Source organism: Callithrix jacchus, chromosome 4 (genome assembly GCF_049354715.1).
Source record: "Callithrix jacchus isolate 240 chromosome 4, calJac240_pri, whole genome shotgun sequence".
Lineage (NCBI taxonomy): Eukaryota > Metazoa > Chordata > Mammalia > Primates > Cebidae > Callithrix > Callithrix jacchus.
Genome location: NC_133505.1, coordinates 125,271,261 through 125,281,634, shown reverse-complemented (window position 1 = coordinate 125,281,634; position 10,374 = coordinate 125,271,261). Strand labels below are relative to the sequence as shown.

The window sequence follows — 10,374 nt, the reverse complement described above, 5'->3', positions numbered from 1 at the left end:
AAGGGGGAAGGAAGTTCACCCCATGATTCAATCACCACCCACCAGACTCCTGGGGATTACAGTTCAATGTGAGATTTGGGTAGGGACACACAGCCAAACCATATCACCCAGCTAATCAGGAGACTGAGGCAGGAGGATTGCTTAAACCTGGGAGGCAGAGGTTGCAGTGAGCCATGATCACACCACTGCACTAGAGCCTGAGCAACAGAGCAGGAATCACTCTCAAAAACAAAACAAAACAAAACAAAACAAAAAACCCAATCATATTTTTACATACTATCTGACATAAGGTATTTGTCCCTTCCAAATCTCATCTTAAAATCTGATCCCCAATGTAGGGCCTAGTCAGAGGTGTCCGGGTCATAGGGGCACATCCTGCAGGAAAACTTAATGCTGCCATTGCATAATGGGTGAGTTCTCACTCTGTTAGTTCCCTCCTGAGCTGATTGTCAAAAAGAGCCTGACCACTACCTCCTCTTTTTTTGCTTCTCCTCTAACCATGTGATCTGCACAGACAGCCTCCCCTTCACTGAATGGAAGCAGCCTGAAGCCCTCACCAGAAGCAGACTGCAGAAGTGTGAGCCAAATAAACCTCTTTTATTTATAAATCAGTCAGTCTCTGGTATTCCTTTTTAGCAACACGAATGGACACTATCAAAGAACAACTGAAAATTGAAACTCTAAAATGTCACTTACATAATATCAAAAAGTATAATGTTCCCCTCATCCTTAACTTTATGGATAAATCAGACATAGGGTGATATGGTTTGGCTGTGTCCCTGCCCAAATCTCATCTGGAAATGTAGTTACCATAATCCCCAGGTGTTGTGAGAAGCACTCAGTAGGAGTTAATTGAATCACGCGGGTGGATACTTCCATGCTGTTTTCTGAGGTTTTATATAGGAGCTTTTCCCTCTTTGCTTGGCACTTCTCCTTCCTGCCGCTCTGTGAAGAAGGACATTTGCTTCTGCTTCTGCCATGATTTTAAGTTTCCTGAAGCCTCCCCAGCCATGCTGAACTGTGAGTCAATTAAACCTCTTTCCTTTATAAATTACCCAGTCTCAGGTATGTCTTTATTAGCAGCATGAGAATGGACTACAAAAGATCAAAACATTTGCTGAGTGAAATAACACCTAAATAAATGAAGAGGCTTACTTTGTTCAAGGGTAGTAACTCAATATGGTTAACATGTAAATTATTCTTATGTGGATCTATAGATTAAATGTAACTCCAAGAACAATCCCAACTTTTTTAAAGTGACAAGCTGATTTTAATATTCATATGAAAACCCAAGGGACTAGATGAGCCTAAACAATTTTGAAAACAAAAGATTGGAGGCCAAACACGATCTACTTTTCTTTTTTTTTGAGATGAGCCTTGCTCTGTTGCCAGACTGGAGTGCAGTGGCGCGATCTCGGCTCACTGCAACCTCTGCCTCCCGGGTTCAAGCAATTCTCCTCCCTCAGCCTCCTGAGTAGCTGGAACTACAGGCGCACTCCACCACGCCCGGCTAATTTTTTTATATTTTAGTAGAGATGGGGTTTCACCATATTGGCCAGGATGGTCTCGATCTCCTGACCTCGTGATCCACCCGCGTTGGCCGTCCAAAGTGCTGGGATTACAGGCGTGAGCCACCGTGCCCGGCCACACGATCTGATTTTAAGACTCTTAATTAATCTACAGGAATCAAGACAGTGTGGTATTTTTGGAGAGAGAAATATAATAATTGTCGGAACAGAATAGAAAGTCTTAGACCCACAACTGACGCTTTAGGGACATCTGATTTTTGACACAGGTGCAAAAGCTATTCAGTGAGAAAAAGCTCTCTGAACAAATGACACTATGCATATGCAAAAAAAAGAAAAGATCCATACTAGTCACCATATACAAAAATTAGCTCTAATTGGATCACATATCTCAATACAAAACCTAAAATTCTAAAACTTGTGTCAGAAAACACAGAAGAGATCCTCTGTGTCCTTGGGTTAGGCAAATTCTTCGGACAGACCAAAAACAAACCCTACGATTCGATTCGTGCCGCCGCACAGCCCAGCTCTCTCCACTTAGCCTGCGGTCACACTAGGATCCCGCCCCTCTTCCCGCCCCGGACCCTCCTGGCCCCGCCCCAACCCGCCCGCTCCGTCCAGCCCGGCTGCCTAGTCTTCAGCCGGAAGAGCCGCCGGGGCAGGGAAGTTGAGGCGGTGCGCGGCCCGGCGTCGGTGGAGCGCGCAGGCCGGGGCAGAGCCGCAGGCGTTAGGCGGCCCGACAGAGCCCGCGCGTCCCCGCGGTCGGTGGCGCCTCCAGCGGCAAAGCGCACGCGCGTGCCCCGCCCCGCCAGCTTTCTCCCGCCGGAGACTAACGCGCCCCTCGGCCTCGGGAGCACCGCGTTCCGGCAACTTCTGACACAGCCAGTAAGTGATAGTCGCCTCCTCCTTTCGCGGTTACGTTTTTCTCCGGTTAGTCCCAAGTCTCACTCAAGTCTCCTTTCTTCAAAAACTATTCAACTCTGGGACCGGACAGACACGAGAACTGCCCGGGAAAAGAGCCCGGGAAGTGTCAGAGATTGCCGAGGTGTCGTAGAGCAGGGGCTGCGTGCAGAGACCCTGTGAATTAGAAAGTTTGGAAAGCATGCCTCCGAAAACGAGCGACTCCACGTTTGCCAGGCGTCCCTGGGGCGGCCGAGCGGCCGGGAGGATGCGCGAAATGGCGCGCCCCCGCGGTGAGAGGGAGCGGAGGGAGTGGGGCGGGGCCGAGGGCTCGTGTCCCGCCAGCCCGCGCGAGAGGGCGGGGCTCCCGACAGGTGCAGGCGGGCGGGGCGGAGCTGCAGTGATTCCCTGGGACAGCTGGGGGATGCCAGTGCAGTTAGGCACTCTCCTTTCTTCTTTTCGACGCTTCGCTGTGGTCAGGAGGACGTAGTAAAGCAAATGATCTTGTTTTGATCCCAAATATTCAATAAGAAAAGGAAAGAGAACTTGAAATTTGTGAAATGACGCACCTCAAAACAAAAAGTGCCTCCAGTAGGTATCCGGGTGGGTAGTAGGTACGTTTATTGAGTTAGCAAACTGCTTAGAACACAGCTGATTGGTCAGTTTTGCGCAGATGTTGAAAGGGAATGCTACTTCCAAGAAAGATGGGTCATATAACCTTAGAAATGCTGGTCTAACTGGGTGAAATTTAATCTGACCTTAATTTGAACGTTGAATTCTGCTGCTGCCCTTTTCCTGCCTTGTATGAAGCTGTTTTTCAAATTGCTAAATTTGTGGCTCTAAACTTAATATGTTTTCATAGAATCATAGTGATTGTCTTGTAACCAGTCTTGGGAGTCCAGATTTTTTTGGCGGAGTCCACATTGTGGAAATATTGCCTGGTTAGTACCTTCCCAAGTACTTTTTCTGCTTTACACTCGGCTGAATTTATACTGCTTAACCAAAACCAAATTACCATGGTGGCCATAATTTATTTCCACTCATTGTCTTGGATATACATTTACTCATTCGTACTCTCACCCTGGCCTCCTATAGTTGTCAGCATTCTTGACCTAACTGTGGTATACACTTCCTACACCTTTCACACCTTGTATGGTTCTCAGAGAAAGTAAAATATAGCAAACATGTAAAACACATACTTAGGATGGTAAACTGCGAACTTTATAGCAATCTCTTTTAATATTTATATCTATAGAACCCAGTACAGTAAATGTTGGACAAATGAAATAAGTCAAATTTAAGTACACTTCTTCTCCAGTGCTCAGTTTCTTTCCAAACCAAATAAGTGTTTCTTTTTTGGACAGCTTGTTTGTAACTGTCCAGTGCCACTTCTGGGATCACCACCTCATTTAAATTTAGCATCCCTCTCCTTGTGCATTTCTCATTTTTGACAACTGATAGAGCACGGTTTCATTTTATTTGTCCCTTGGATCTCAGAGGACATAGAGAACCTTTTACTATACTTTTTATTTGCCAGCATAGTGCCTTGTACATGGTAGATATCAGGAAATGAACATTGAATTGGGTTTATACATATGTGATTTGTTATCCAGCTGTATACATGAAGATAGTATGGGGGTAGGTGCTTTTTATTTGCAGATACATACTCTAATAGAATGCCAAAGGAATGAGATAAAGTAATCGTATATGCTGTATTTATTTTCAATAATTTATTATTTGAAGACTCAGTGTTTTTTTCCTTTCCAGTGTTTGTTTTCTTTATATTGTTGACAGCTGTTTCTGCAGAACCCAGTAGATTTCCTAGAGTAAGAAACAAAGTAGGAAACAAATTCACTTCCAAATATGAATTTCTAAAGAGAGTCTATTAATTATTCGTGTCAGAACTGGCTGTCAATCTGATTAATGGTATGTGTTTCAGTTACATAGCAGAATACACATGAGTGTGTTGTCTAACTGAAGAATGAGAGAAAGAGAAAGCAAAAGAATGATTCACTGTTTGTATAAACGAAACCTAGAACCAGGACCCTTACAAAGAACTCCACTGTTAGTGACTTAAGCCAAAAGATATGTTTAAGATTTTTTAATATTTGAGAGCAAATGTGTGTGTATGGAATGTGGCCTCTTACATATATTATATAAAATAAATACCATTATATGTCATTTAATGATGGGGATACATTCTGAGAAATTTGTCATTAGGTGATTTTGTCCTTGAGTGAACATCATAGAGTGTTTTTACACAAACCTAGATGATACAGCTACAACACACCTAGGGTATGTGGTATAGCCTATTGCTCCTAGGCTACAACCTGTACATCATGTTATTGTACTGAATACTGTAGGCAGTTGCAACATAATGGTATTTATGTATCTAAACATAGAAAAGGTACAATAAGGATACAGTATTATAAACTTAGGAGACCACTTTAAATGTGCAGTCCAGAAATGTTATTAGGTGCATGCCTATATATTAATACAGGGTTAATATGAAGGAAATTTTGGGAAAACATATGTGAAATGCTTTGAACCATTTTAGATTTTGATAATCAGTATCAATATAGTTCTTTGACTTACATTTGACTTCACTCATTTTTAAAGTACATGTACTATGACTGTAACAGATAGTTAAGATTTCGTTAAGATTTGAATTCAGATATTATTTTGTGATTATATTATGACCCAAAGCCAGTGTGATTTATAACCAATCGTTTTTGTTAAATTGTGTATACATCTTGAATATCAAATATATAATATCCTTTTTTTTTCTTTAGTTACCTAGATTCAAGATGAACAGCGATCAAGTTACACTGGTTGGTCAGGTGTTTGAGTCATATGTTTCGGAATACCATAAGAATGACATTCTTCTAATCTTGAAGGAAAGGGATGAAGATGCTCATTACCCAGTTGTGGTTAATGCCATGACCCTTTTTGAGACCAACATGGAAATTGGGGAATATTTCAACATGTTCCCCAATGAAGTGCTTACAGTTTTTGATAGTGCACTGCGAAGGTCAGCCTTCACAATTCTCCAGTCCCTTTCACAGCCTGAGGGTGTTTCCATGAAGCAGAATCTTCATACCAGGATATCAGGTAAATCACTTAAGGGTTTTACTGCCATTTTATCTTCTAGAAAGCTTTTGAGAAAATATACTAGATTCAGAACACTAAGAAATAATTGATATTTATACTTAAAATATTTATCTGTTACATAGTTGATGGTCACTTCTTTTAGAGCAGAATAATAATTGTGTTCTGTGGGCATGAAGTATGAGTCATGCCCACTGAGGGGAGGGAGAATGTGTGGAGACAACAGTATATTTGTGTGTTTACATATTTCCATGTCTGTTTATAAAATTATAATTCAAAGTAGCTTTATGAGCTTTTGTGGTTACTAACAATGAAAGAATTGGTAATACAAAGAATTAGTAGATCCTGTCCAGGGATCTTCAAAACTATTTTAGGAAATAGTTGAAAAGTGGTAGATCCTGTTCAGGGATCTTCAAAATTATTTTAGGAAATTAGTTATTTTTATATATCAGTATTAGCATTGTGCTGTCTACCTACCAGTTACTTAATACATTTTTGTTGAATGCACGAGAGATTAAGCTTCTTAATTGTTAAGAAACTGCCATGGAGCAGTCAGCAACTTTTGATGGCAAAGCTGTGTCCTTGAATTCCTGCCTCTAGGAATTCCTGCCCCTCACTTTCTGTTTTAAAAGTGATTTTCTTAAGGCAGGTGGATCGAGTTGAATTAAGAATTATAGAAAAAAGTGACATCATAGGGTAACAGTTTTTATTTAGTTCATTGCATGGAAATAATTTCTTGGAAGGCATGGTGTGGTGAAAGAAGAATTGGATTTAAAAGCTATATGCCTAACCTGGGAGACTTAGTAGGTTATTTTATCTAACTGAGCCTCAGTTTCTTTACAAGCAAACCACCTGTAGAGTCCCTGTTAATTCTCCAATTAAAAAAAATTAAATATGCCATTATTTTGTAAATTAATAAAGGCTGGTACAGCTTCATTCTATTTATGTGAAAGAAGGATTTGGTAAAATTAAAAGCAGGTCCAGAATATTGAGGGCAGTCTATGATTAAGTTGGAAAACGTACATACCCTTTTATTTAAAAATAAATATTTACCAAACATTTGGTAAATATTTATAGTACATTTGAGTAGAGTGGGGATTTATAATCAAAAAGAATGCTTCCCCAGTTCCAAAAAGGTTTGGAATTGCTATAGAAGAACTTCTTGGAGGCAAGTTAAGATTCCCGAGAAGACCAAATACTTTATTTAAATGAAAAACATTATCTGCAATTAAACTTGCTGGAATAAATTATGAAGATTATTAATTGTTATGCATCAGGATAGTAGATAATCTTTTGGTGGGATCAACAAAAAGGGTCTCCCCTCACCTTTTTTTAAAATTAGAGATGGAGCCTCACTATGTTGCCCAGGCTGGTATCAAACTCCTAAGCTCAAGTGATCCTTCTGCCTTGGCCTCTCAAAGTGTTAAGATTATAGGTGTGAGCCACCATTCCTGGCCAATGTTTCCTTTTAATAAGGTTGCTAAAGGACTAGTAAGGGAGGCTTTAGTTAGTGTTGTTGAAATGGCATTCAGGAAATAGTTTTAGGCTGTCATTATTTTCAGATACCTTTCCATGCTCAGTTTAAGTAATACAATCCTGTCTGCCTAAGTGACCCTATCAGTTTCAGGTAAATTTAGCTTATTTTTTCAATTCTCTGAAAAAGTAAGTTACACATTATGTTACTACTAAACATACATCAGTAGGCATTTATTAGGATGTTGGGAAACCAAAAGGAATATAGTTGTTCCTTTTTTTTTTTCTATTTATTTATTTTTTCTTCACATCTCCTTGAATTATAGTTGTTCCCTTTTTAAAAAAACTCAGGGCTGTATGGCAGACGGTTATACAGTCAAATATTTACCAGATGGTATATGCATGCCTACAGATATATGCATGTGTACTTATTAAGCACTATTGTAGAGGGGATTAATGGCAACTTTTATGTATGATGCATGCCTCACTCAAGATTTGTGTAAGATACATTAGCTCACAGAGTAAGAGTGCATTCTTGGTGGGATTACCAAAGGTGTCAAGAAGAGAAGTTAAGGCCAGGGAGGGATGGAGGTGTTGAAAGCAGGATGAGTATGTGTGAAAGATCAGGGGATAAGAATAGTCTGGTTTTGGTAGATTGCACCTCCATCTTGTACTCAAGCAAGGCATTTAATTATTAAAACCCAGGATGCCTCTGTGGTTCAGTTTCCTTAGGAATATAATACAGTTTCTGGCTTGTTTTTCTGTGATATGCATTGAATTTTATCCTTACACCTACATTATTTCTTTGTCTTCTGGGATTTTTATTAGCCTAAAGTTTACTTGGTATCCCCAGTGTTTTAGATGAAAGGTGTTCAGCATGCACAGTTAGGACCAGAGTAAATGAGAAAGAAGAAAAAAACAGCATTCATGTGTTATTTAAAGCATTGGTTCTCAAACATTAGTGGGCATCAGAGTCTGGAAAGCTTGTTAAAACACTGATTTCTGGGTCCACCACCAGAGTTTCTAAATGAGAAGATTTAGAGGAGTTTGAGACAAGCCTGGGCAAGATGACAAGACCTCCCCCTACCTGCTTTTGTTTGTTTCTTTGTTTTACAAAAAAAAATTAGCTGGGTTTGGTGACACATGCCCATAGTTCCAGCTACTTGAGAAGCTGCGATGGGAGAATTGCTTGTGTCCAGGAGTCCCAGGCAGCAGGGAGCCATTTTTGCACCACTGCATTTCAGCCTGGGTGACAGAGCGAGACCCTGTCTCTAAAAAAAGACCCCAAAAAACAACATTTTGTTCTGGACTGGGGATTTAAGGCGAGATGTGTGGTAGAGGTGAGGCGAGAAGTAGTGGGAACCCCCCCCTTTTTCACTAATTTTTTTCCTTAAACAAAAGTGTTTATTAAAGCACAAGGCTGGGCAGAAGGGCATGAAAAGGATCTCAAGAAGTGACTCTATCCTCCAAATGTGAAATAGATAAGGAACAATGCAAAGCAATATGCAATTAAGGCCAAAAATGGGTGGTATGGGCAATAAGTGACTATGAATGTCACTATTACGTTGTTATGGCATTTGGGGGAGATCTTGAAGGATGTAGTCTGAGACCAAAGGCATAAAGAGGAGTTAAGAGAGGCATTACTATTAAGTTAAAGAGGAAGTCGATGGAGATTTAGTGACTGTTCCCAAAACGTAACTCCCTTTTATTGTTAGAGGAAATGATGTCAAAGTCAATATATGAGACTAAGGATTTAAGTAAGTGGTTCTATTGATGCAAAAATTTGCAACAAAATATTAGCAAACTAAATTCAACGACACATTGCAAAGATCATTCATCAAGACAAGTGAGACTTATCCCAAGGATGCTTCATCATAAGCAAATGAATTAATGTAATACATTATATCAACAGAGTGGAGACCAAAAAAAAAAAAAAAGATCATTTCAATTGATGCTGAAAAGGCATTTGATAAAATTCGATATCCCTTTCAAAAAACTTGGTATAGAAAGAACATACCTCAACATAGTAAAAACCATATACAACAGACCTATAGTGAGTCTCATATTGAAGGAGGAAAACTGAAAGCCTTTCCTCTAAGATCTAGAATACAACAGGGATGCCTGCTGTCACCATTATATTCAACATAGTAATGAAAGTCGTGGTAGAGCATTTAGACAAGAGAAAGAAATAGTGTCCAGATTGGAAAGAAAGCCAAATTATCCTTGTTTGCAGATGATATGATTACCACTGATAAAAAAAATTTAGTAAAGTTTCAGGGTACAAAATCAATTATAAAAATTTGTAGCATTTCTGTATGCCAACAGTGAGCCATCTGGAAAAGAAATCAAGAAAATAATCCCACTTACAGTAGTTAACAAAGAAAATTAAACACCAGGAATTAAGCAAAGAAGTGAAAGATCTTTACAATGAAAACTATAAAACATTGGTGAAAGGAATGTAAGAAGACACACACAAAAAGGAAAGATATTCCATGTTCATGGATTGAAAAAACCAATATTGTTAATATGTCCATACTACCCATAGCAATCTATAAACTCAGTGTAATCACTATCAAAATACCATGACATTCTTCACAGAAATAGAAAAATAAATCTTAAAATTTATACAGAATCACAAAAAATCCAGAAAAGTAGCCAAAGCTATCCTGAGCAAAAGAACAAAACTTGAGGAATCACACTACCTAACCTCAAATTATACTACAGAGCTGTAGTAACCAAAATAGCATGGCACTTGCATGAAAACAGACAAATAGACCAATGGAACAGAATGGTGAACTCAGAAACAAATCCATACATCTGCAGTGAACTCTTTTTTGATAAAGGTGCCAAGAATATACACTGGAGAAAGGACAGTCTCTGCAATAAATGGTACTGGGAAAACTGGATATACATAATCAGCAGAGCAAAACTAGACCCCTATCTCTCATCATATATGAAAATAAAATCAGATGGAGTAAAGAGTTCACTTGAAGAACTCAAACTATGAAACTACTCCAAAAAAACATTGGAGAAAATCTCTAGGACATTAGCCTGAGCCCATATTTCTTGAGTAATACCATACAAGCACAGGCAACCAAAGTGAAAAATGGACAAATGGGATAACATCAAGTTAAAAGGCTTCTTGCACAACAAAGGAAACAATGAACAAAGTAAAGAGACAACACAGAATGGGAGAAAATATTTGAAAACTATCCATCTGACTTGGGCTTAACAACTAGAATATATATGGAGCTCAAACAACTCTATAGGAAAAAAATCTAATAATTCGATTAAAAGATGGACAAAATATTTGAATAGACATTTCTCAAAAGGAGACATATAAATGACAAACAGGTATATGAAAAGA

General features: G+C 39.2%; 1 protein-coding gene across 7 annotated transcripts in view; it reads left to right on the top strand.

The window, feature by feature from the left end:
• The first annotated feature begins 2,158 nt into the window (after positions 1-2,158).
• MCM9 (minichromosome maintenance 9 homologous recombination repair factor) overlaps positions 2,159-10,374 on the top strand; it is a 146,189-nt gene continuing 137,973 nt past the window's right edge. For 4 of the 7 annotated variants that reach the window (XR_013534507.1, XM_002747021.7, XM_008994957.4 and 1 more), the window contains exons 1-2: positions 2,159-2,411; positions 5,219-5,537. Coding sequence is in view for 6 of the 7 variants with exons in the window: in XM_002747021.7 (XP_002747067.4) it covers positions 5,234-5,537 (304 nt within the window). In the remaining variant the exon portion in view is untranslated. Of the gene's footprint in view, positions 2,412-2,604; positions 2,720-2,798; positions 3,018-3,288; positions 3,368-5,218; positions 5,538-10,374 lie in introns of those variants that run through there. The other 3 variants (XM_035296589.3, XM_078369987.1, XM_054254372.2) reach the window with 3 other exon arrangements.